Source organism: Haliaeetus leucocephalus, unplaced genomic scaffold, assembly GCF_000737465.1.
Source record: "Haliaeetus leucocephalus isolate CR32 unplaced genomic scaffold, Haliaeetus_leucocephalus-4.0 Scaffold598, whole genome shotgun sequence".
Classification (NCBI taxonomy): Eukaryota; Metazoa; Chordata; class Aves; order Accipitriformes; family Accipitridae; genus Haliaeetus; species Haliaeetus leucocephalus.
The window spans coordinates 6744898-6772858 of record NW_010973034.1 but is presented as its reverse complement, the minus strand read 5'-3'; the positions used below and the strand labels follow the sequence as shown (position 1 = coordinate 6772858).

The 27961-nt window shown below is 38.0% G+C and overlaps 1 protein-coding gene across 1 annotated transcript in view; it reads left to right on the top strand.

Annotated features, from left to right (window-relative positions):
* Positions 1-27961, top strand: part of MSH3 (mutS homolog 3) — a 118750-nt gene that overhangs the window by 72056 nt on the left and 18733 nt on the right. The window contains exons 14-20 of the mRNA XM_010578093.1: positions 3015-3202; positions 6718-6886; positions 10356-10420; positions 11729-11845; positions 13802-13909; positions 17380-17494; positions 20823-20980. Of these exons, the coding sequence (XP_010576395.1) occupies positions 3015-3202; positions 6718-6886; positions 10356-10420; positions 11729-11845; positions 13802-13909; positions 17380-17494; positions 20823-20980 (920 nt within the window). The remainder of the gene's footprint in view (positions 1-3014; positions 3203-6717; positions 6887-10355; positions 10421-11728; positions 11846-13801; positions 13910-17379; positions 17495-20822; positions 20981-27961) is intronic.

The following is a 27961-nucleotide window of genomic DNA, read 5'->3' as shown; positions in this document are numbered from 1 at the left end:
CCCCGCCCGCCCTCCCCCCCCCCCCCCCCCCCCCCCCCCGAGTGGGATGGGGGAGAAAATCACGGGGGGAAGGGGGGGAAGTAAAACTTGTGGGTTGAGATAAAGACAGTTTAATAGGACACAAAGGAAGACAATAATAATGTTAATAAAATTACAATAATAATAATAAAGAAATTGGAATATACAAAACAAGTGCTTCACAATGCAGTTGCTCACTGACCAATGCCCAGTTAGTTCCTAAGCAGCAATCTACCCTCCTTGGTGTATACACTGGGCATGGCATCACACCGTGTGGAATACCCCTTTGGCCAGTTGGGGTCAGCTGCCCTGGCTGTGTCCCCTCCCAACTTCTTGTGCCCCTCCAGCCTTCTTGCTGGCTGGGCATCAGAAGCTGAAATATCCCTGACTTAGTACAAAGACTACTTAGCAGCAACTGAAGTCATCAGTGTGTTATCAATATTCTTCTCATACTAAATCCAAAACACAACATTATACCAGCTGCTAGAAAGAAAATTAACTCTATCCCAGCTGAAACCAGGACACCACCTAATGGGTCTCTTCTATCTCTAACGTCCATGGATCTGAAACAAAGAAGAACTTAGGTTTTCCAGCAGCATTCAGCATGTAATCTCTCTGGCCTTCCCGAATGTCATGAAATACCTTGGTTAAACTGCATATTCCTTTAGTCAAATATCTACCAACCTTGCCTGTTTGGTATGACAAGTGCAATTCTTCAGCACACAGCCATGCTTCAGGTTAGTTGGAACTCTCCAACTATCTAACAGATACTGGCTTTAAGATATCTTCAGTTACATTTACTTACTCATGTGATGGAATGCATTTTAAATGTCTAGGAATGATTTTTCTTTGATTTTTGTTTAATATAGTCTTTATGAGACAGCAAATCAGTGAACACAGCAAGTAACCTTATAAATTATTTTCTTGCTAGCCTTAGTCAGTCATGTACAACTTCCAGTGTCCATAGTAAATTGCCAAGGCTGCAGGTTTAGATGTATCTTTATTCCATGTTTATACAGCATGGAGGCCACTCTCCCATCACTGGTCACAGCAGTGACATGTATTTAATGAGAAGAGGGCTAAGGCTGTAACTGGACTGTACCTTAATTTATTTTTTGTGGTTTTCAGAAGGTTCCGTTTAGATGGCCTTCATGTTCTGAAGGGCTAGTAGGCATTACAGAGCAAACTTACTTTAGGGTTTACATATGTGGGGACAGAGAGAAATGTTCTTTTCCAGCCCAGCATTTTTGTTAATACTTGCTTCTGTGTCTGGGTACAGAAGTTATTTGGGAGAAATAACTACAGTGTAATAGATGAGATAAATGTCTTAGTTCTTGCATATGGGTGTGGGAAGGAAAGAAAGAAAAATTTATCTCTGGGGAGAAATTGAAAGAGAAGGGATAACAAAAAATGTAGACATGTTTTATGAAATAGTGATTCACTGAAGCCTACATGTTCTGTAATCAATGTTGTACTGATCACCACAAAATACTGACCAGAAATTAAATTCTAGACTGTATGTTGCCTGAGTAGGAGAGAGAAAAAATGTAGGAAGAGAAGGATGCGGCATACAAAGAATATTATGGTAGAAGCATTCACTATATCCTATTGCCTTTCTTGCATCCTCAGGTGAGGAAAATAAAGTGGTTTTTTCAGTGGTGTCAGTTGACTGATGGGAGAAGTTCAGAAGACCGAAGAAGGAATGTTTCTACAGATCAATAAAATGTGAAAAAATATCAGCATTATTTGTGGACAACTTTTTTCAAACGTTCTGAAATGGAAATGACCTGCAGTGCCACTGAATTCAGCAGGGTTTGAAGGCATTAAGTGTCTCATAGGACTGGGTTTCCATTCGGTATACAAATGTGGTGTAGCAAAATGCAAACTTACTTCTGTAAAGACCACTTCAGAATTGCTATTACCTGCAGGTGGAGCATGAGTACTTTGGGTGACTGAGAGTTGAATGGGACAACTGAGGGGGGGGGGGATTAGGAGTGTGGCAGGAGGCGAATTGTTTTGTTAGGATTGTTAACTGCTTGCAAAATCCTGACCCTGATGGCTAATTCTTGAAAATGAGCTAAAGGTAACAAACTATGTTAACACTGAAGAGCCTCTAGAATCTAACAGCAAAATATTTGAGCTACATGAGAAGTAAAATTAATGGTTAACAAGAGAGGAGTTTTGCTCTTTCAAGTCACTGCTTTTGGTGAGAAGCTGCTTTAAGGAAACCAACATGCTCCAACTCTGTGGATATCATGAAGCAAGCTCTGAAAGTGCTGTGTGCTATTGGCTCCAATCTGGGAGATTCCCTTTTGATGATACCCTGGCTAACTGACTGAAAAAGATAGAAGAATCTCTTTCATAACTCTGGGGTGAGGAGAGGATATAAAACAAAGACTTGGGTTAGTGCGTTCTTCTTAGTCTTCTCATCACATAGACCTCAGAGTAACCAGCCGGAGGCTGAAGCTGGCAAAAGCTACACAAACTTTAAACAGTGACTGCTGGTTTTCTCTTTCTGTGGGTTTTTTTTCTTTACTTTCCTGTGTACTTCTTCCAAGACTCTCCCTGTCTGCACCTGACCTTGTCTTTCCAAACCCTCTCTTGCCAAAACAGCAGCCTGGGGGTTCAGATAACAACACACACGGATTCACAAGCCCTTATGGACAAGTTGTGGTGCTCATAAAATTATCCAACCTGCTTTTTTTCTGTTTGCACATTATTGGCCCATTTTTCTGCTATTTGTCTACTGCATATGTTACACATCTCCATCCAGCAACAGGAATAACGGAAATCAGCTCTTGACTGATTCCTAATGACAATGCTTGAAACAATTAGTATGCTTTTTTAATCTTTTGCATGTGATAAGATTATGCAGCTGTGTTACAGTACATACATTTTCATTTTATTCTGTCTCATTTTCAAAAAGCAAAAGAACCTGTAGGATTTAATGAAAATATAATACATTGTAATGATTTAGACATTGCTTCCCTTCTCAGTGCTCAACCCAAGAGTTCTTCTTGATAGTCAGCACCCTGTCTCGTCTGGACTTGGAAATTCAAGCTCTTGTTCCAGTCATACATTCTCATGTGAAAACGCCTCTATTACAAAATGCACTATTGGAAATCCCAGAACTTCTCTCCCCAGTAAAACATTATTTAAAGATCCTTAATGAAGAAGCAGCCAAGTAAGTAGAGAAAATAGATGAATCTTACATGCCTCATAGGCTTTCTGACTAAATGTATTCACTTATGCGAATTATGCATCTTATTTTAATATACTGTAGTTTTATATTTTGGGGTTTATATTTACATGTCTACAGGTTGCTTATAGTTAAAGCAGAGGTGGTTGTTTTCTACAGCTTATATTCTTTTTTTAAAGTTAAACTAAGCAAATATTTTGCCTAGTAGGTGTCTGCCTCAGGCTGAATAATTTTTTGAAAGTTATTCAGCTGTTTTGGGGAATGAATTTAGAGCAAAATATGTTTTGCTCATGTTAATTTGTTTAACAACTTTTAAATTATTTTTTTAAATAGAGAAGCTATTCCTTTTGAAGAGAGACTTGACCTTCAGCAGAGTGGCTGCTCTGCTTTCAGGAGTATGCCTTTTACTATTTTTGTGAAAATTCATCAGAGCTTTGAGTGCCCCCTATGCTTTTTAAAAAATCTCTTTACATACTTACTAATGACAGAGAATATAAAGTTTAATAGCTCTCAAGATTCCATGTAGCCTGTGTGACTTGCACCCCATCAGAGCATTTCTGGGGTTAGTGCCCTGTTTGTGGACTCCCTCTAGAGAATGACTGAACGAGCACCTACCTTAGGCTCTGGGTGTGATCAGGCTTTTCCCTGCAATTGTGTTCCTGCAGTCTTGGAGAGGTGACCTGGAAGGAAGGAGGCTGTCTGCCCTTTTGTATCTTAATTCTGTCCTTCGTTGGTCCAAGAAAAAAATGGTAGACAAAGGAAGAAGATGCTGAATTGGAATGAATATGCATTATAAGGGAGAGTGTCTTTAAAGAATTTGTTATACACTGTTTCTTCTGAAGAACTGCTGCCTCCATTGTTACCCCTAGATCCTAGTTTTAACGAGAGGAAGAAGGTAGCAGGAGTCTTAAGATGCAGAATAGTAAAGCAAGAACATGAGTTCAGTAGGGGAGGGATGTGTAAAAAAACCTCTCAGAGGCCAGGATTTAGGATAATACCTTGTGACCAGTAAAGGTCACTGTCTTTCAGAAAAAAAAAGCAGTATAAAATCTTCTAAAAAAGGTTCTCTCATGCTACTAGGCACAGAGGCAGCCTGTCTGGCTTGCACAAGCAACCTTTCTGAGCACTTGACTCTGCAGGTTTTTGGTCTCCTTTCAGTGTTGTTTTTGTTTACACAACAGGTTGAGAGGACATTCTGAACAAAAAATGAGTATCATCCAGCTTTATATCCAGATCATCCTAAACTTCCCTGCTATAAGCAAGTTTCATTTAACTTTGAACTTTTCCTCATGTGTAATATTATGAGATACACTTGACTGTGATATAACTAGAGATTCTTTGATAAAAGATATGGTACATAATTTAATGTGTAGTTATACTGGGGGAGCATAGTCTTGATCTTTTATTTTCAAAACAGACTAAAAATAAACATCAAACTTATTTATAAAAATCTTCTTTATATTTCTCTGAGACTTGAAATTAAAGAAAATTTAAGAATTAAAGCCTAGAACTTACTTTTATTTGCTTCTGAATTAGAGACAGATGCATGGTATGTAAATTTAGAAGTTGAGAAGGGTAGCAGGATTTGCTATGCCCATTGGACAGGTGGGATTATGAGATTTCTACTGATGCATGGTATCCAGTTATAGTTGTGGCAGGTTATGAGAAAACAGACTGTATCTTAATTGTACCAGGTTTACTGTAGGTAGGTTTAAAATACGGGGTTTTTCTGTCACTGTATTGATGATGGCTAGAATAGTATTCAAAAATAAGATATAACAGTGTAGGTAGAAGATACCATCATTGATCTGCAGAATGCATGTATTTTATTTGCATTTATTCAAGATGACTAAAATAACTTACCTTTTGGCCCTTATATATCTCAAACTTGTATGGCAATATTCTTTGTACTCAAAAACCTTTCTTTCATTGAAATCATTGTGACTACTCATATGCATATGTGCACACACTTGCCACACGTAAGTATACTGTATCATGTGTTAATTTTATTATGTGGATAAAATCCTGTAGTGGTTTTCAAAAGTATCTCTATCCTCCAGGGTTTTTAGGGGGAGTTCGAGATTTGGGGTTTTGTGGGTTTTCTTAAACTGTCAAGTTTTAAATTTTTGGTAGGTATCGCATAGCAGTGACAGTCTTCACAATCAGCTGCTGGCTACTAGCTATCTTTTTTTTCCTTGCATTCCCATGGAAACACGTCTAATCAGCACAAAATCATTTCTAAAAATTAGTATTGTATTTTAAAATGGTATTTTTACTGTCACTTATATAATAACTGCATCCATGTAATGCAAAATCAAAGCACAGCTTTGTGTTACCTGTCTGGTCACTGGCTCCAGTTGTAGTTTCATTCTCAGGCAAGGGGGTATCGGAGTAGATAGAATATTAGACTTTTATTACTTCTAAGTTTTATTACTTTCAGTTTGCTAATTACTTGCTCTCCAAATATTAGATTTCAGGGTAATTATGTAATTAACTGGTACAGTTTTGTATTTGCTCTGAAATACAAATGTGTATTCCAGTTAACTTAGGGCTGATTGCCCTGCTTTCTATTGTTTGCCTGATACTTATTAGGATAAGTTGAATTTTTGATTTTTTTTATGACAACCATATTTTTAATAGGTTGTTCAGCTTCCCAATTTTAAACATTTGAATGGCATTGTCTGTTTCAGGTTTCAATCCTGAGCTGAGATAGTGCAGCCAAAACAATTCTGTCATTTTCTGACAGTGAGACTAGAAAAGAGCATTGTTTTGCATGTATTAAAAAATGCTCTGGTTAATCTTTTCTTGAGAAAAGAAGAAAGCTACTCTGAGAAATTCCTAATGACATCCTGCTTTGATGAAGGCCTCATGGGAGGGATTTTTCTTTGCATTCCTCATTAAAATCTGCACAAATATGGCCAAATTCTAAATATGTCAAAAATCTGTGTTCACATTATGCAGCAATTATCTAAAGCTTCACACTTAATCATGACAAAGATATTGTTGGCACTTGGGATGCTCCAGGTTGGGGCAGCAATTGCATGCCAGATTTATGAATTGAGACAGAAGGGAATGATCTTTCTTGTGCTTCCTTTTCTTGCTCTGCTCGACCAAGGGAGAGCAAACAGAAAGCTGCAGGATGCATATTCAGAGACAACAAAAAAAACGAGTCGGCAGGGTTTGGTATGGAAGAAGGAGCATAGTATGATAGAGTAGAAAGGAACAGGAATAGATTGGTTTTGAATACATTGGGGGGCGTAACTTGGTGTGGCCTCTTAGAGTGCATATACAAAGTGCCTTTCTATTTATGTAGTGTGTATGGCAGCTTTCAGTAAATGTGCTGTACTATGGCCAAGTAACAGAAAAGCTGTATTTAGAGAGGAATAAAGCTAGTGTTAAAACAAATGAGAATAACTAATAAAAATATGGATGTAGCCAGTAGAACTGGAGAACGTATCTTTGATTTTACTGTTATTTTATCCTATGCTTCTTCTGGATAGGACTGGAGATAAAACCCAATTGTTCAAGGACCTTACAGACTTCCCTGTCATCAGAAAGAGAAAGGAGGAGATCCTGGATGTGCTTTCTAAAATCCAATTGCATCTGCTGGACATTCGTAAACAGATTAAGAATCCTTCTGCAGAGTATGTTACAGTTTCTGGTCAAGAGGTAATATGCTATCTATTCTGTATGACTGTACCCTTTCTTGTCTAGAAAATAACTTAAAAGTCAGACTTAACTAGAGCTCCCTTCATTTAGTATGATACTTGATGAGGTCATTTGACTATAACCTTTTGTACAACTTTAAAGAACAGTTTTGTCATAGTGCCACTTTTTAATTTGTTGTCAATTACTTTACTGATTTAAATAATAAAAACATTTTAGCACAGTTGAATTTTGTTCAGTAATGCTTTGCTCTTCTGTATATGTAAAAACACTTGCATATGTCCGAGGTTAATTATGCGGCTATTAAGTGCTGAAATATTCTCAGAGAACCAGGAAGCATAGCATTAGGTTAATTTGAAGAATGGTAAAATGATTTGTAAGTACTGATTAAGACTGTAATTTGAAAGACGGGAGAGCAGAGGAACAGTGTTAAAGAATGATAAATGTTATTTTACTTTTAATTCTTAGAAACGGTTGTTGCGGACTGGAGCTTTTTTTTGCTAGTTGCTGTGCAAGTGTGGGCAGGCCATGCTCCAGCAAGCTGAGAAGTTCAGTGCAAGAACAAAGAGATGACAGATCCTGCCAGATCTGGGGGGGAGCTGGAAGGAGCACTAAGGTAGCACTGTTCAGCATTGTCCTTTGGGAACTGAGAGTAGGAAGGCTGGGGAGAACTCCACAGAAAATTGGGAAAAGAAGAGAGTTAGGAAACTGAAGGAGAGTTGGGAGTAAAAGAGATGAATCAGTGAGGATAGGGAGGGAAGGAGCTGGAAGCAGCCCCCTGTCACCTAGGAAGGAGAGAAAGGTGAGGACCTAGGAAGCTGAGGAAGACCCAAGAGACAGAGCAGGGAGCGGACAGGCAATGCTGAAAGTGAGAGAGAATGTGAGAAGGGATGAGTTAGAGATAGCAGCATTTGATAAAGACCTCGGATGGATATTTCTTTTGATGGTGAAGCTGAGAAGAGGAAACTTGGCTGAAGAGCTGGGTAGGCTGTCAGCATGGATGCTGAAGTCCAAGAGGAAACATGGAAGAGTGCGTCTGACTATTGTGTGAGGAAGGGATGAGCCAGGATTTGAAAGGTTTCTCTCAGAGAGGGTGGATGAAGAGGTGGATGATGACACATGTGTGAAGGAAAGGCAAAGAGAAGAATTAATCAGAGAGAGGAGAGCATCTGAGGAAGTAATCAGATGTGAACTGGACAGGAGAGTTTCAGAAACCACCAGTCACTACACACACATTTAGGAGAGGAGGCCTTTGTAGCAGGGGAAGGCTCAGAAACCATTGCAGACAAAAAGATCTATTTTGTATATTCATGAAAGGAGCTGCAGAGGTTAGAGATAGCTATTCTTTAATTACATCTGGTATGGGTGTTTCGTAGACATCAAAAGAGGCAGTAGAGGAAGGATTAGAGAAGGTGGTCAGTGAGGAAAGACACTAAAGGAATGGAAGTAATGGAAAAGGAATTGTAAGGGAGGAGCAGAGCATAGGCATAACAAGAGTCTCTTTGAGTTAAGCTCTTTCTTCCTCAGATCTATATGGTATATTCTTCTTAAGTTCTTGTAGCACTCTTATAGATGTAGCATTCAAATGCTTCTTCACACAGACCTGGGCAGAAACAGGTTCATGGTTTGCTAGTTCTGAAAGAGAGAAGCTGCCAGGAAGCTTTTTTTACATATCCCCCTACTCTGAACATCTGTTCAGGGAACAAGCCTTCTTGGGCGGGGGGTGTCAAACTATTTACTCTGCCATGTGTGCCCCCAAACCCATGATTATGAATACATGGTTAGATTTTCAGAGTCAGCCCACTGTGTGTTAACTTACATTTGTTAAGTTCCTGTTAGAGTTCAGATGAAGATCCAGTTGACACATACCTTTTCCAAGATATAAGGTTACACCTGTATCTATCTTACCTTTTTGTTTCTAGACCTCTAACGTAATTCGTAGTGTGCACTAAACAGGACAGAAAGCTCTCCAGATAGTGATAGCATTGCTATTTGTTTCAGGCAGGATTTAGAGAGAAATTGCTGCATTTGGCAAGTATTTGCTTCTTGCATTGCATAAGCAGTGCTTTGGTCCCAGTTTATTTAATACTGCAATTATTTATTTAATAGGGCTAAGAATAAAAGGACGAAAAAGCAAATGCTTTTGTTGTTTTGAAGAAGATTGCAACCTCTCTGCTTGTTTCTCACTAGCCACAAACCAGGCAATTGAACTGGCTGTGTTAATTTAGGCTGTTTTGAGTTTGTGTAGGCATCCAGCATAGACATAAATGTGGTACTATTTTCTGTCTTCCTTTCATAAACACAGCATGTTTAATTGTTTTGAGATGAACTTTAGAAAAAACTGTAATACCAGCACATCAGCAATGCCACTAGTGGCAGGAGCAGTTGGCTCATTTTCAAATCTTTGCAGATCTCTGCTTCTACCCATATTCAGTCTGTCTTGTGTGTATTATGCAATTTCAGGGTTTCTACAGTACCAAATATTTTAAAAGTGTCTTAGGTGAACTAAGAACTAGTGCACTTCATCTTTGCTGGAGTCTTGTGCTCATGTTAGGATTATTATTCTTGTTTGTACTTGAAGATGATTGCTGGCTATTCTGGTGAGGTGTGGAAGCTTTTATCTAAATCGTACTAACTGTAATGGAAAAGCTTTGTCAGATGAGAGTCTCATGGTTTTCTGTAAAGGTGATCAGATTCTGGGTTAATCTAATCTCTGCTAGAAATTCATTTTCCAACTGAATTCTTTTATTTAAGAATGCCTGAATTCTTTGACATCTAGGACCTCAGGCTAATGGTACAAAGATAACCAACATGAATCATATAAAATACTGCAATAAACACATTGTGTAAATTTCAGTGCGCTGAACCTCTTGCCACTACTACTGGTTTCCCCTATTCCTTCCCTTTCTGACCCTAAGCTGATACAAACTTGAAGCAAGGCACTGTAGATACAGTGCTAGCACTTGAGATTTTGAGCTCTTGTCTGTGACCTGTTACAGGTAACTATGGCTCGGTATGAATCACTGATCCCTAGGCAGGAAGGCACACCTCGCTGATAAGGAGTAGCCTCAGTACAGGTGGTATATAGCGTAGAGTGCATGTTAATGCTGAATTCTCTACAAGGCCCGGTCAGGAGCAGGTAAGCAAGACTTACTAGCTTTAGTCTGGTTTTGGCTTGATAAGAGTGAGGTGAGGAGAGTGTGTTAGGGGATGGAGGAATAGAAGGACAGAGATGGGGCAGCAACGTGGTAGGGCACAAGAACAGCTCAAGATAGGAGTTGCTCTTTTGGCAGAAAATGTGTGTGTTATAACTCTCACTTCTGGGGGAAAAAGAACGTTAGCTTCTGGTCTGCTCAGTTTCTTCAGGCTGAATATGGTTTTCCTGTGATGCATGCAGATTTCTTGATATATGATGACTGTGGTTCTGTAGTCTTCCTAACTTGTCATGATACTACATTTCTGTTTGTTTTAGTTTATGATAGAAGTCAAGAATTCCCATAAATCATCTGTGCCATCTGACTGGGTTATGGTTAGTAGGTATGTAAAATGTCTTTGAAGTTTGTTCGATTTTAATATTTAAGAAAAAAAGTGGTATTTTGGTATTACAATTAATTACGTACACGTTCTCATTGCTCCATGTGTTTGTTTTTTCTTTTTAAACTGAAAACGAACCAAAAAAAATTGTTATGTTAATTTACTGCCCATAATAAGTTTTGCTTAAAAGCAAACAAAACCAAACTGAAAAAAATTGAGTTATTAAAACGCTTCTTTTTACATGGTAGATCCTTAGTGCACTATATTACTTGCTTAATCTTTCAAAGTACATGTACTGGTGTCAAAACTATGGTCTTGATTCAGTTGTGCCCGTAGTTTGTACATACAAATCTTTCATAGAATTTTGATTGTTCTTAGTTTATTCAGAAAGGTAAAGGTAGCTGTGCAAATACCTGTCTGTGCATCTCAATAAACTCAGTGTATTTAAAATGTCATTTTACTTATTCATACAGACAAGCTTTGCTTGCTTTGGTACTTAGTGTTATATAAGCATGATTTTAGATAGTTTTGGATACTTTTTCCAGTAGGTGAAACAGAGATGGACTGAATTATGTAGCTGACTTTTTTCTTTTCAGTCATTTGTTTTATTATTTAAACAGGTTGAATACCTTAATGTTATGATGTGTAGAGTCCATGTAAATGCTGAATTCTCCACAAGGCCTGGTGTATAATGTGTGCACAGACATCTCACACCAGAAATAGGCATAATCAAGGTGAACTCTGAAGTGATGTTCTGTTCATTTATGCAAGAATTCAGTATTAAAAGTGCACAGATTAGCCAGAATTAAGATAATGAAGAACAAATTACAGCTAATCTGGATTTTGTAAAAGAATGCCTGGGAATGCCAAAGTGATTCCTTAAAATAAATGGAAACTAGCAAGATCTACGAAGTTTATTGCAGGCTTATCACGAAGTTTTGCTCTGTAAAGTGAAATTTTTTTCTTGGAGTTCATTGTATGTGCAGTCAGTCACTGAAGAGTCATCCATTTGTGCAGTGTATTGCTGAACAGAATTTTGTGAAATATATAAACTTCAGTGATACACGCTACATTGTGAAAAACATTTCGAAAGCCTTCTGAATAGGCAGTGGTGCGGTCACCGATCACTTTATTCACAATAAAGATCACTGGAATCAATAGAGTTTGGTACCACAATAAAAGAATATGTTTTTTAACATCCATTTTCAAGGCTCACAGAGAATAAGAGAAGTAGTCCAATTTTGCATGTGGATGGTGTAACTGATTGCTTAGTAACCTTGATATCCTATTTGGCTTTTCTCTCTCTTCCAGCACAAAAGCTGTCAGCCGTTTCCACTCTCCTTTTATTATAGAAAATTACAGACATCTGAACCAGCTCCGGGAGCAGCTAGTCCTTGACTGCAGTGCTGAATGGCTAAATTTTTTAGAGTGAGTTTACAAAATAGAGTCAGTTTTTATCATTGTTATGTATTTTATTTTATTTTTGCTGTAAGAACAGGAAAAAAATGTTTATCTTTAAAAAAAAAAGTTGATAATTCAATTATGTTGCCCATAACAACTTTAAAGATAGTCAATTAAAACAGTGTTCTTCAATTTAAAGCATTTGAAGGCAAGACCTTTGCAGACTGCGTCCCGAGACCAGCAGTGATGTCTCTAGATTTTAAAATTCTGATGAAAATACACCATTAAATGTATAAGGTGGTTCTCAAAATTTGAAACTAATATCATAGCATTAAGAACCTGAAAGTACAACTGATTGTAAATGAATGAAACTGAATCCAGTAGGTTTATTATTGAAGTGCAATGTAAGTGAATTGAAAAACGAATTTATTATACAAACTAACCAAATTCACATTTAATATTAATTGAAATAGACTATGGCTTCACTGTTGAGTGTGCTATTACTAAAAAAGCAATAATAAATTAAGTACAATTGCAGTGTTACTTACAGTTTTTGAGTTAGGAATGTTCAGGATGTTTGGGCAGTTGCTTGAGTGTGATTCTCCATAGCCCTATATTTTGTACGCTAACCCTGCGACTGACTGTGTGTCTGTTTGCTGGAAAGTAGTGGGAGTGTTACTGTCCCTCACAACTGGCTCGGAAGATCTGTTTGTCTCAGATCAGAATTTTGAATGGAGTTATTTGACTATTTAGCCAAAGGATCTTTAAAATGGGAGTTTAAAAAATATTTCTCAAATTTCTGAATACCTTTAATTTTTCAGGTGTCTGGTTATCAATTATTTTTTTACTTCTATGAGTTACAGACCCACTGAAATTATCCCTCATGTCATGCAATGATAATTGGCTCGCTTTCACTTGTGCTTTTTTCCCCACTGCAAAAACTTAACAAGTTCCTTCTGAAGTTGTCTCACTGGAGGTAACTGATGCCAAGGTTTGCCTTCTAGTAGGAATTCAGCAATTAAAATTATTCAGCAAATAAAATTTGATAGAAACTAGAAAAACATTCTGATTCATTCTTCTCCAGATGTGTTGCCTTTGCAACACTATAAAAATAGTTATGTTAAATAATTTATTGCCAGTATACTAGCCATGTTAGTTTGAGTAGACCTATTTTAACCTTTCTTTACTGAGATCTGCTGCTTTCCATGTTCACTTTGCTGTTTTCAATAGTGTTGTATGATAGCAGCATACAACAAGGAAAGACCTGTGTGTAGGAAAATGCTCTTCTTCCCCACCCCTCCATTTATTTAGTTATTTATTTATTAAAATTAGATTTCATTCCCCTACTGGTTTTATATTCCATGTTGTATCTTTGAGACTAGGAGAGGAAAAAAAGAAATTCTTGAGGGCTAAGAGAATGAACTCTACTGAAAACTGTTCTTCTGGTAACATCGTTATGGTACATTATGGAAGCAATACCATAAATGGAAAATGAATTCTTGAATTTTCTGTTGTAGATACCATACTTTATTCAAATTGAACTTTACTAACTCCTGGGTTCAGGCAGGTTCAGTTTTAGTTTACTTTTTTTTTTTTTACTGTAACTTATGGTTGAGGTGAACTGGCAGTTGGGATTCAGTTGCCACTGTGATAACAGTGGCATATATATAGACGTCATTTATGCAGCAGGGATCAACTGCAGACCCTTTATATGCTATCTAATGAATTTCATTTTGCCTGCTTTCTTGTGCTTAAAAAGAATTCACTGTTACAATGGGAGCATGAAGTCTGTCTTGATTAAGATTGTGTCCTCATATTGTAACTTAATACACTGCTGGGAGATTTGAATTCAGAGTGATTTAAAGACCATAGGAGCCCTGTGAGAAGCATGCATGGGGTATATTTTGACAGTACCTCTGTATCTGTATGAAATTATTTTTTTCTCTTTTCTTCCTCCTGTTATTTTTCCCTGTTTTGGTATAGCCATTTTAGTGAACATTATCACCCTGTGTCTAAAGCGATTGGTCACCTAGCAACTGTCGACTGTCTGTTCTCATTGGCTCAGGTGGCTAAACAAGGAGACTACTGCAGGTAATCAATTTTTAATTTTTATTTAGGATTTTAGAGGGAATTATAAGAGAGTATTTAAAATAAATTTGATTTTAATATGTGTACTACAATAAAATGCATTATTAAAATTGTTTACAGTAGCTTCAACTTAATCTGATTTTGCAAAGCAACACCTCTGGGCTTAATGCAAATCTGTAAACATTGCAGTTCAAATTTGATATCTTATGTTTGTCTGTCTACTGTTTGACCTGAATCTAGTAGGTGATCTATCACATAAATATAAATATATGTTGGACTTTGCATGCAAATTTTTTTTTTTTTTTTTTTTTTTTTTTTCCCCCAGCAAGGTCTGAATTTATAATGTCTTTCTAATACCTAAGATTCTAAGGTGTATGAGGTATGTTTCAAAGATGTATTTCAGGTAAATAATAGATAAATATTAGTGCCAGCTTCCAGAGCGGTGATGATGCCTCACCTAGGATCGTGTGTTAAATTTGATGAGCTGTGCACCTTCCTCTGCCCAAGACCCACACATGCACACCAGGCACCGCAGCCTGGGACTCTGGTGGTGGCAAGGCTGTCGCCCTTGCTCTCTGTGGTGGGGAGACATGAACCCACAAGTCCTGCTTTGCCAGAGGTTGGTTCAGAGCTGGCTTCTGAGCCTGTACACCCTGCAGCTGGGGTCTTCCCCACCACCACGAGCCCACATCTCTCGCACCCGCACAGAGACAGTCAGTCTCGCTGGGGTGCCTTCTTCCATACTGTGAGGTCTCTGTCCCCAGAGGCACTGGACACTCACTGAGCCACTGCTTCAACTGGCTGAGTGCTGTCCTAGAGGTCAGCGCTTACTGTTTCTGAGGTTTACTGTAGACACACCTGCAAGGGCTGTTGGTTTCCAGTCGTCAGCCATTCCGTCTGCCAGACAGTCCACGTACTCTCTCTTGAAAAGTGCTGTGTGTAACTTCTTAAATGTTGTCATTGTGGGGCTGCGCTGCATGTGCTCAGGCAATGGCTTAGGAATAACCATATGAATTAGTAACATTTGGGACCTGTGGAAAATATAGCAAATCATGTATTAAATGTATGTGGATGGAGGGGAATCAACTTACATATAAGTTATACAGCATTAAAGATAATATTGATCACTTCTGGACTCTTGGGATCTTGTGTGCCTCTATGAAAATCTCTTTGAAAGTAATTGCTCACTTATTTCTGTATACTCAGATGAGAAAACAAACTGAAATCTGATTAACTCACTGTGCAGAGTTTAAATAATTCACTGAATTTTAAAAAGTGGCTTAGAGCTTATAAACTGGCAGGAAGGAGACTTCTCAGTGAAACTTCAGCTGCAGGGAAGATGTCAATAATTAATTTTGGAGGGCTACTGAAAGAAAAATGGGACCTCCATATTAACTAATTTAAGTATTCTGGAGGAATGTTTTTTGATTAAGTGAGGATTTTTTCCTGTCACCCTAATTGAGGCATGTAAATGAGTCATGAAGTCAGGAACACAGGTGCTCCGCACAGTTGCTGGAGAAAGGTAAGCACGTCTTACAGTTTTGAGGCATCTCAGGACTCCTGTGTTGGGAGACCCATCCTTTACACGGACAACGTACAACATCAGGGCGCTCAGGCAGCAAAGTTAGATACCTGAAGATGATGGCATATGTAGTCCAGAGAACATCATCTGATGTTTGTGTATCCACTGTGCAGACTGTGAATTTGTTTAAGGAACGCTTTTTAAAAGGTAGTACATGACTAAAGGACGTTATGCATTCCAGAGCTTTTTTCTTTTTCCTCCCCCCCCCCTCTTGCTGCATGACACATGATTGTCTGATTGTGGGAACACAGGGCAGGGCAGACCTTTTGAATAACTGTGGCTGAAGCCTTACTTCTGCAGGCCCCATTGTCTGAAACCAGAACAGGCAGTCATCAAGGCTCGTGGCATCCTGAAAACACATCCTGTCTCACAGTTACGTGGAAGGAGGCTCGAGCACTTAAAAAGAGGGAATTATTTCTAAAGACAGGGGCAGAATTATAAAATGGCAAATGGATCATTTAGCTGTCATCTCCCTCTCTTGAATGCACGGTGGCGAGGTACAAAAGGAAGTGCTTCTAGGTATGTGCTCTTCCCTTTTCAGACCATCACATTACGGCTCCAAATAACTTATCCATGCAGCAAGTGGAGGGTGAAATTTCCTTTCTTTGTCCCCAAAGCCTAAGATGTTGTCTGTAGTGGTTTCATCCCAGTACAACTGCTGGAAATATCTTTATGCTAAAAACACCACACCATTATCAGCTTGCACCTCTTTCACCAGTGTTTTGTGTTGCTAATATGCCATATATTTTATCTCCATTTTCCTTTCAAATTGCATCATCATTCTTCAACCCAAGACAAATCATACTTCCCACATCTTATCTTCCCTCTAAAGTCCGCCTAAAGTTTTAGTTAATTTCCAGTAAAAAAATTCTGTGGCTTTATTCCAGTATTCTCTTTTTCTTAGCTGCTGCCACTTTCCTAAATTACTGCTCTTTGATTTCGGAGTGATTGTACTTCTAGTGGAGGAAAATGTTGCTGAGGCATGAAACCACATTTACCTCCATTGAATGCTGCACTTCAGTTTACAATGAAAAAGTAAACCTAGGTTGCAGAGAACAAAAAAGAAATCATAGTCATAATTCAGTGGAACGGGCTTCTTTTGCATTTTTTGTTCTGTGAAGAACACACAACTCTTGGAGAGAGAGCTTTTCAGTCATGGAGATATGTAACGCAGAATTATATGTTACATTAGTAGACATGTAGACAAATTTGCAGCTAAGGTGGAAGCATTTGAGACAAAACTTTTTACGTGGCTTGAGATGAGAGGAAAAAAGTAAGTAGTATTGATCTACTTTGCATATTAATTTCTAAAAAGGTACTGTCATTTCAGTGGTTCAACTTAGTAAGCACTTTCTATGGACAGTTAATGTGTTATCAGTCATAATGTACATAGTTGACAATTCTCTTTACTCCCCACCCTCCAGTTAGGACTTAATGCCGTAATAGGCTGGACCAGTTCATCAGCAAGATCATTCTGACAGTACGAAATGTATCTGCAAAAGGTGGCACTTTGCAGAAGTTGGTGCAGTGGTGGGAAAAAAGGCGACTGTCCTCCAGTTTGGGGGGTTTTGCTATTGCTTGTTCATTTTGTAGTTCTTACCAGTTTTTTAGAATACATATAAACAACTAAAAACATCCCCTAGGTAATGAAAAAATGAAGGAAATACTCTAAAATTTCTTTATCCTATCTGCTATCTTTTTTTATAACCAGGGGTTTTGTGAAACCAAGGAAGTCTTCAGAAGTACTTGATAGCGATAATTAATTTTTGTCATTTGTATTTTTTTCACAAAAATCTGCATCATGGACGACCCTCCTGCAGGCTTTAGTTACAGTAGTTCTAAATAATCGGTTTCAGTAACCATTGAAATTAATGTTTCTTCCTTTTTGCAGACCAACTGTGCAAGATAATCGGCAAGAAATAATTATAAAAAATGGGAGGCACCCTGTGATTGATGTACTACTGGGAGAACAGGATCAGTATGTTCCCAACACCACTAACCTTTCAGTAAGTAGTGAGATACTGTTTGAGCTTCAAAATCATTCAAGGGAAGGAATCTGGGATTTGCTTTTTGGCCAGGAAGTTAAAATAAATAATTTAATCATACCATTGTCTGCTTGGTTGTATTTCAGAGAGATATAGCTAGACATGACCACATCTGTTTTGTCCTTTTTCTGATATCTTGCAGTCAGATGCTGTCTTTATAACCTTGTTCAGTCTTAATGGCATAAAGAAAAGAAAGGTGATCTCAAAATGAAAGTTCTAAATGGTTATTTTTTAAAAACGAATAATTACAGGGGTTTTTTAACAGTGTCATCAGAAGGAGTCTGCATTTTGTCATAACTATCTCAATTTTTTGAGTTTTTTAATATACAAAATAGCAACACGTTAAGTGTCTGTGTAACATGTTACAGGTTCAGTTTTCCAAATTAATTCTAAGATAGCTCAGGGGGGCTAGGTATTTCTCTACTATGTTTTTTCCTTTCTTTCTGGAATTATTAATTTCATACAGCCTTTCTTAATCTGACAAAGCAGACTTGGAGCTCTGACTCTTCACTATGTAGCATCAAGTACTCTGTAGACTGCAGATTAGTTGTAAGACACCTTTCGTATTAATATATGATAAAGATCCCCCCCTGCAAGGTGTGGCTTGCAGGCTGTATGTTACCTGTAAGTCTCCCTCTGGCTGTTGTTTTTTGCAATAGAGAATGATGTTGAGAAGCAGTAAGACTATTATTTGCTTGGTGTTGTTATCAGTAGGTCAAAGAAGGGGGGGGGCTAGTTCTTAGCATTTTTCTGTGCAATATTACCTAAATTATATGACCTAAATTACCTAAAATTGCTATAAATATGCAACTACCATAGGTAGGAAACATTGCCATGTTTTATTTCATATATCTGTTTCTGATAAGTGTATTTTAGTTTGTTTCGTTCTTCTTTCTTTCCTGAAAAACTAAAACCTGCCTTTTAAATTACATGTCCTTTTGACATTTTTTTGTTAAATATTTACCTGTCTGTATCTTTTCTGAAATACTACATGTCTCTTCTTAAAGAATATGAAAGATATGCTTGCAACTTAACTCTGAAAACGTAACTGCCTTTTCATAAAACAAATATAGAAAAGGTATGAAACAGATGTCAGTGTGGAGCATTGCTGTGATAAAAACCGTTCAAATTTGTATGTATTTCTCAGGAAATATTTTTAAATGCTGTTCTATACTGAACAATGATACAGATATTGTGCAATACTTCAGGGAATGTTTTCAAAATTATTTGTCAACTCCAGACAAGCAACAGACGGCATTTAAAAAAACCTCAGCATTTCATTCAGTAATCATCATGCACTTTCCCCTGTTAGTCCCATTCTTATGTTGGCTTTCTAAATACTGAATATTAGAAAATCAAGTGATCAGGGTAGAATCACTCTTGCTCTACTGTTGGTTTGAGTTCTCTCTTTTTTGAGAGAGGTGGCTGGGAACCCAGTTTATTAAAATGCCTCTAGTTTTAAACTAATGTGTTTGAATCTGCAGGAAAATGCATCTCCTGTCATGTTTTCAGCTGAAATGTTGTCAAATATGTAACTTTAGGAAAAGCTTTCTTGCAGCGCCCTGAAAGAAACATCTTATTCTTCTGTTCCCCCTCTCCTCTCCAAATATTCATGGATTCTTTTAGTACTTTTAACTTCAGCCATAAATTACAATAAGATGTTAGCTTATGGTTGCATGGAATTGTAAGGGCAGATGGGTTCTCTGGTCTGATGTTACAGCATATGTTCCTTCTGAAAGCTGGCTTTGCAAACCAGCCACCAGTCTCAAAACATGGTTGGAGGGACCCTGGAGGGATACCAAACACATGCAAGAAATTTATGGATTTTAACAGATGAACTCATTCTGGTTTTAAGTATCTATATATTCTGTTGTGTTGAGCCAAAGGGTGGCCCTGACAAAGTTTTAGTAGAAGTATTGAAACTATACCTTGGAGACTAGTATGTTACAAATTCTGTTCCCGTATAGTCATATGCATTTTATTACATCCATCCTTTTATTCCTGATAATGGCATTTTCTGGGTTTTGACTTTATTGCAACTTCCTTATGGATGGGGTTTTCTTCGCAAAATCTAAACAGCTTTTTACATATAATAAATATTGATTGGATGTATCTCCTGTATGATCTGGATTATGACATAAGTGACAGTTCTATCTGAATTTTATTTGCCTCCCTATTAACAGAATGAAAGCCTGATCAAAAAACAAACCTGTAAAGATCATGACGTTTATTCTGTGGGGATTTTTTTGTTGTTGTCACAATGCCTGATCAGTTCCAAGTTTCTTAAGTAGCGTGGCTAATGTTCATTATGCACAGCTTGTCCTTCCTTCCATGCCCCTCCATGGGGCAATGGAATATGCTGACTTTTGGTTAGTTTGTCAATTGTTGGAATTCATTGTATGTTACCAGTAGAAAGGAAGAGTCTAGTTGTTGGAAGTCCTTGCACAGACTTGATTCAGGTTATGAAATTTCCTAGACTTGATTCAGGCTATGAAAAAGCTTTATAGATTCACCAATGAGTTTTAATTTTGTATTAGCAATTGTCTTACACAAGAGGAAGACAGTTTTATTCTGGAGCCATAGACACGTAGCAGTACCATAGGGAGTCAGCTGAGATGAGCTCTTGCATCTGATTTCATTTTCCATAGGATTTCAGTGGCTAGACACAGAAATTGGGTACAGTCTGCTCATAGTATCTTTGTTGCAGTCACATATTGCCAAACTCAGCAATGTCTTGAATTTTTGTCGCCAGTCAGTTTGAATGTGCCTGTGTTGTACCAAGGCAAGCAGTTATGAATGGGTATTAAATCTAGGTCAGGTCTTTGTCTGCCAGATCTTCTCCCATTTGGCAATGAGATCTCTTAACTGGAGAGGAATCCAGATCACAACCAAATTAGGATAGCAGTAGCTATGCTGAAAGAGCTTCTCCCTTTCTCCAGAGAAAATTGCACAGAAAATTCTTGGAGTGCTTTCTTGGCTTCTTGATGGAGAATGGGAAGTTTCCCCCTCACTCTGTCCTTTTTGCTCAAGAGTCATGGAAGTTGATTGTGATGATTCTCTCTCACCAGCCTGGAGAGGTCTTAGGAGGATTTCTCCATCTGAGACTTCATAGTATCTTGAAAAGTGAATGTGATGAACTCCAAGAATGAAGCAAGCTGTTCATCTAGAAACAGAATGTTTAATCCTGAGGACTTGTCCTATATCCCTCTAAGCACATACACACACCAGACTTTATTACAAAAGCACCATGTGCAGGACAACATATTTGATCACTGTTTTATATTTCCAGGGAGATGGTGAAAGGGTCATGATAATAACTGGACCCAACATGGGAGGAAAGAGTTCCTATATAAAGCAAGTTGCATTGATCACAGTCATGGCACAGATTGGTTCTTACGTTCCTGCAGAGGAGTCAACAATTGGTGTTGTGGATGGTATTTTTACCAGGTAATCTTTCAAATCTTGCTGTATGTTTATAAAAATATTATTGTGGCAGGGGTGTGTGTGTGTATATCAAAGTATAATTTCATTTTCATTTAGAATTTCAGAATTAGTAGTTGAAGTTTCCTTTTTCATTTTAAAGACATGCATTTGTTGTTAGGTTTTGATTCTGATTTTCTGGTAAGGTATAGTACTTGTTTTGGAATCTTTGAGTCTTTAAAGGATAAGAATGTTAATGAGTCTGTCTTGATTAAGATCCAGATACCTAACTTCATCTGCCTGAATGGATATCTCAGCCAAATTTATTCGGCTGGGTGATAGCCAAATGATGTTTCCCTTAAAATGAATGCTGTCACCTCTAAAAATCATGTCACAGTTTCTGCTGTGCAGTGCAGTTTTGTGTAGTCACAATATTTGAGACAGAGAATTTGGGGCTGTGTATATTCTATGCTTGCTATCCTTCCTGTATTATCAGTCTTGAGCACACATTACTTGATGTCTTTTAAAGAATGAATAATGGCAGTTCATTTCACTCAGTCTCATTTTTAAGGTAGTGCTGAGTAATTTTTGAAGATTATCAGTACAGTCAAAACTTTTGTATTTTATATTCTAATATTACCAAGAATTATCGAGCTGGTTTTTCCCCTTTTTCTTTAGTCTTTTTTTTAATCAGCAGAAGTTCTGTGTTACTGATGGTATTTGAGATAGATAATTTTTTATGGATACATGATTGTTGTGGAACTTATCTGTGGTAGAATTATTTTTCCTGAAATCCTAGTTCTGTGATGGCAGCGTGTATTTCAGAGTTGACTTTTAACAGAGAATCTGAAATGCTACTCATGTGGGATTGCTTCACCACATAAAGATGTTGTGTTCTTATGCTTCACTGTGTCATGACAAAACTGAATGAAACTGCACTTTGATGCACTTCAGTGCTAAGCAGTTGAACAAATTAGAAAACAATTTGTGGTATCTTTCCAAAATTAATTGGTGCTGAAAATCCAAAATGGTTAACTTTTTTCCCTATCCTGTGTTGAAAGTAATTGACTGGTTGATTGGATGAGCATTTCTCGAGGGGACATGGAGGCACACAAGTTCTGATTTACTTTACAGAAAAACATTACATTACTAACAATTTGAAGATTATTTTGGTCTTCCTCTGTGTTTTGTAGGTGAACTTAAGAGTACTTTACTTGTGTTCACGCTGCCTTAATTTCTAACCATACACACATAAGCCTGTTGCTCTTAGGCTTAGTATCTGTTTTCCTCTACTTTTATTTGACTGTCATTGCAACACAATTATTTCTGCAGAAAAATTAAGAAACGTGACACGGTCACTGGGAGGCAATTTTGTTTTGTGCCCACTAGAAAGTGAACAAATTGGGTTTAGTCCTCTATGGTGTGAAAATCTAGAAATTAGTATATCTGAGTTCCACCTGTTCCCCAGTTTATTTCTCAGATTCCGCTTAGCTTTTGTCTACATTATAGGTATTTTTCACATCTGTTCTGATAAAGTAGTGTGGTTGAAGGTAAAACTTACACCTTAAGATTTCAAGCCAAGCAGACCTAGAGTGTGTTACTGGCTGTGAGATTTCAAACCATTTAATTTGGACGCCAGTCAGATTCTAACACAGGATATTTTTTTTTTCCTCTGTCTACATTAGCCTTGAAAGCTCAGTTGGATATACCATTCTTCGTTTAATGTGAAATGTGTCAAACACCAGATGAATATACTAAAGAATTACTTCAATTCTTGTCATTGCCCTGGCAATTAAGAGTAAGCTAATTGGTGCAATATCAATCAAAAAGTAGAAAATATATTACTGAGATAGAAATAGTCATGCATTAGCTAAAGCTTAACAGGAAGCAAAAATCCCTGAGTTTATGTATTGCATTCCTTCAGAAATCCAGGATGGTAGCTTCAATTTGTAAAGATTATCAGTGGAACTGCTTGTCTTTGCATCTGTTTAAACTTCCATCTTCTGTGTGGTGTAATTTGAGGGAACTGATTGTACTGTTGGGACAGGCATTAGCCATTTGTGATGTACTTACTGGATATTAGATCTTGACCCAGTTGTAGCTTTCCTTCAAGTACAAATGTTTAAGAGAATACTTGCATTACGATTTTGCTTCAGCCTGTGGAGTATGGGGGCTTTCCTTGCTCTACATATCCCAGTAACAACATCCATGCTCCCCAAGTAGGTGAGTTGTCAGTGCTCTCTTCTGTCCTGCTGTATTTGATTGTCCGTAGCACCAAAGTGGTCTTTACTGCCCAGTCTGGTCTTTGCCTAACACCTGCTTCATTTTCACTTTCTCCAAATCATGAACATCACCCTCTGCAATGAGAAAAGGAGTAACTTACCAGATTCTGCAACTCAGAGGCTCAAGGTGTACAGAGACTATCCAGGAAGTAGGCACCTCTGTTTTGGTTTGGTTTGTTTTTTTGGGGGTTGGAGGGGGTGGGGTGTTGGGTTTTTTTCGGGGTTCTGGGAAAGAAAGTATGTAAGTCTGTAAGGCCAGGTTAACGTGGTGTTATATTCAGGGTATTTCTTAGCCCTAGGAAGCTATCCTTGTAATAGATTTTAATGGCTGGTTGGAGGAGAGAAACAATAAGTTCAGCTGACACATGGTATGTCCTACATTGTTTCTTTAATGCTCTGATTTCTAAAGCTCTGATTTCTAAAGCCTCTGCTTTTGCCAAGAACTCTCCTCTGGTAGGGAATGAGCTTGAAGAGATCAGAGATTTTCTCTTAACTTGCCCCCAGTTTTGCCTCTTTTTTTTTTCCCCCTTCTTCTGTGTTTTGTTTTGGGGGTTGTTTTTTGTTTTGTTTTTTTTTTAAATAGGATAACAGCTATGCAGACCTCCTTTCTGCACTGCCACCCCAGGCCACAAGCGTCTTGCTGGAAAATGCTTTTTTTGTTGATAACTATGGGGGTTTTTTTAATCTTTTAAAAACATTCCAAGGGAAGATGTCAGTTTACAAGTTATTTTCATCACTGCCGTGGTGTGTTGTTTTCTAGGTGCTGCTATTAGCATAGCATCCCTGCTGTGAGGGATGCTTTCCAGGCTGACTCTATGAGGAGTTCTGTGCATCAGGAGCACCAAGAGTTCTCCTGCTTGCTAAAATTTTTTTAATATTGGTGCTTTGTACTGCAGTCTTTTTTTTGTTTGTAGACTGCAGCTGCGAAGTGTGAATTTATATAGGTTTAAGGGATTAACATTCATCTAGGATTTGTATCTTGTGTTCTAAGTAGGGTTTCCATGGAAATTGAAAGGTTGCTACTATGGTTATTCCTTTGGATATATTTATTATTTATGTATTATAGCTTCTCTAAATTGACTTTAAATACTGCATTTTCTTAAACATTTTTAAAGATGCAAAAGGAATTCTATTGCTTACAGGTACAGTGAAAATAGGAATGATTCATGTTCATTACTGGGTGTATAGACACAATACATTGCTAAGGCTAGTCCAAACATTTCAGAGTACTGTTGATAATTTCATCCTAAAGAGGGGGAAAGGGAGAGAATCTTCCACTGAATAATGCCCCTAAGCCCAGATGATATGCTGTTACAAGTCTGTAAATTGAAAACTTGAGGGGGGGAAGAGTAATTTACTACAGTACCCTGCTTGTGTTACTCACTTCTTAAGGAAGTCTCTGAGTGCTCCTATGGACTTTCCCAAATCTCACCATTTCTTATGTGTAAAAACAACCTTGCTATTTCCATTGCTATGCTTTTTTCCTAATCCTGGGAAGGGGGTGCTAGGGGTTGTGAAACAAGTAAAAAGTTTGCTTTATTGTTAGGTGGCTCCAGCTCCATAACATCAGACTAAAAAGACACTAAATCATTCTCCATATTTCTGTATTTTTATTTAAAGGTATTTTTAGAATAGATTTCTATATTGTATTATTAAAGTGTTTGTATAAATTTCTCGCTTGAAATTCCATACTTACGTTATTTTTTTTCATGAGTCAATGTATGTGTAAACCATTTTTGTACAAAAGAGTTACTACTTTTCAGACCCTACGGTATGTGCATTATTTAAGGGATATCTATTTAATATGGAGGGAGTACACAATATTTTGAGGATGTTTTGCTGGTTGATATTTTCTTTTTTCTTTTTTTTTTTCCTTCTCCAGTGAAGGATAATGTTTTCATGCAACCTTTGCTTAAAGAATTTAACTTAATCAGTACCATTATATTTAAGAATTATAGAAGAGCTTTGGAAAGGTCAGCACCCAATCTATGTTGACTTTTAATGGGATTTGAGTATTTAATTCTCTGATGTTTGAAAATTCCCATCCAAGTTTCTCCTTGCAGTAAATGGGTTCAATTTTTGCTTTAAATTAACCTTCAATTTGTGTTAGTTCTTCTAATATAATTATTCAGACATTGAAATGAATATAATGTTACTCGGTGTGTTTGTGTAGAAAGACAAGCAAGTGTGGACACGCACATACAGAGAAACTAATGAAAGAAATTCTGTTGACCTAATCATGCGTTCAGAAGAGGTGATGTTTAGCTGCTGAAGAAAGCTGACCTTTAAAGGGGTCCCACTTATGATCAATTATTGACATAATTTCTTACAGCTGGAAAACTTCAGCCTACTTCCTGTAGGTCCCCAGTAGCTCTTCATGAGGGTCAATTTTCAAAATTGAAAGAAAGAGAGAATGTCATAACAACTTGAAGGTAAAATATGTTCAAGGAAACAAGCTAATTAATAGTTCAAATTACCAAATGCCTTGTATTCAAGATTTTAAGAATCAATTTATTGAAATCACAAGCTACCATTAGAAAGAACTCCTACCAACTCTAGGCAATGGTAAAGGGACAAAGAATTTCCTTCCTAGAGCACTTACCTGCCTAGCTTTCTCTTCTTGTGTTGAAATAAAAGCTATTTCACTAATTTCAGTGATCAGACATAAGTATGCACAGTCACACTATGGTGACATACATCTTCCAGTGAAGTTTTATACCATCAGCCAAATTGGGCATACTATTAAAAGTACAGCTTCTGTTATCTGAACTAATATGATGCACTGTGCTTCAATTGCATTTGAAAACTGCCTCCTGCAGGTTATGTGCTGCATGCTTAAAGGTTGAAGGAATAAATAGAAGCATCGGTAACATGCATGTAGATTATCCTCTCATGCACTTTGTCTCTGTCAAAAGAGTTATCTTGCTGTTTACAGATTCTCAGCATGTCTTTAATCCTCATAATGGCAAAGAAATAGCGTTTGAATTGTCTAAGAAGGTATATTAAGAAAACAGAGGGGTGGAGGAAGTTGGCCATACAGGTTAACAGGTGGTAGTTGTAGGTTGCCTAGGTAAGCAGCAGTTTAATTCTTTCGCTTTATGCAGTTGCCTGCACTTCAAGGCAGTTGTGTTGGTATACTCTCTGTGCATCACATGATCTGTATTCATGTGTACAGAACTTTGTCGTACATTTTATCCTTGTAACAGATTATTTAAATGTATTTTTAACATGGAGAGCAGTCCTCTGAGTCTATAGGTAGGAGATACTTAGTTCAAATTCCACTATATATCTGCAAACGTGAAAACAGATGGTGGTTGCTCACCTTGGCTAGGGAGGGATGGTTTTGTTCTTCTAGCTTGTATGACATGTCTATATACAGGGTCTTTCAGATAGACATGGCTACAAGTGGAATCCTGAATCTGTCTATTCCAGGGTTCAAGTTACATAGCTGTTTTGGTATTTTCTTGTCTGTCTGTTTTCCTTGTATAATGATTTTGAACATGTTGCTCATTCAGCTAAAACTGGAGTGCAAAAATCTTCAGGCAGCTGATCCTTACAGGTCTGTTTGAAATGACAAAGTTGCAGAGCCGTGTAAATTAGGCCCTCTGACTTTAAGCTGTTGCCATCATATGGTGACCTGATGTTTCTGACTGATTCAGCAGAAGTTGTGTCCTGCTGAGCTACTTGCATGCATCCCTGGCATGCATGTGGTCTGCTTGCATTCCCAGATGTGGAAACTGAAAGAGAGCATCAGGTTCAGGCTGTGCTTCTTGAAGGTGTCTTTGAAAGCAGTCTTCAGACCCCAGCACAGAGACCTACCTCATTGTCCTTCATACATGGGAAACTGCTTTCAGCTTTTGTGATCTTTGGGTCTGTAAGGAGAGGGAAGAGGCAGAGGAAAGGAGAAGATGTTTTCTACATAGGTCAAGAACTGGCAGCCTCACCCAACATTGAAATAATGAGGGAATTTCATCCCCCTCACCAGTGTCCTTAGTTGGGTCATTTTATTTCAAGTCCAGCAGCCAAGATCCAGTTGCAGCCACGTAGGTTGTCAAAGAGTGGCGATTCTGAGTTGATCAATGGGTTCAGTAACGGGAAGGAATTTTGATCGCTACAAGGGACAACAGTGCTACTGAGAGACTTGCCAAGTGAAGATCACCTCCTACTATTGAAAATTGCATTTGAGGACCTACCAATGTGAGTATCAGCTGTGTCCTCACAGCTGCGGCATGTGTCGACATAGTTCTCTCTGCTCACCCCCTCACCTGCCCAGTCTTTGTAGAGTCTAGCAAAACATCCATGAACAGGCAGTATCTACCCATGCTTATCCCAGACGTATGCATTACTCAGTTTGCCATAGGAGTGTCAGTGAGCGAGGTACCACCAATCAGTCCCAGACCAGCACATCTCTCCAGCCTGGCTTTTTTATCCCAGTGGAGCTTGCTTTCTTGTGACAGAGCAGCACTCTGTCTTAGAGGCACCCCAGTAGTGCCCACCAGATAATCCTTCCTTCTCTGCTAAGAAACAGAACAGGTGCAAGGAAAGCAAGCTCCTTCTGTCTTCTCAGTTCTTTGGACAAAGTGACCATGAATGTTTTCAACCCTTTGCACAACTCAGCCAGTCAACTTATATTATACATTCCAGTTTGAAGAAGAAGTGGCATTATTTATACATATGCCTGGCTTAACATTGGTGGCACTGGTGAGATTAAGTTTCTTTTTGTCGG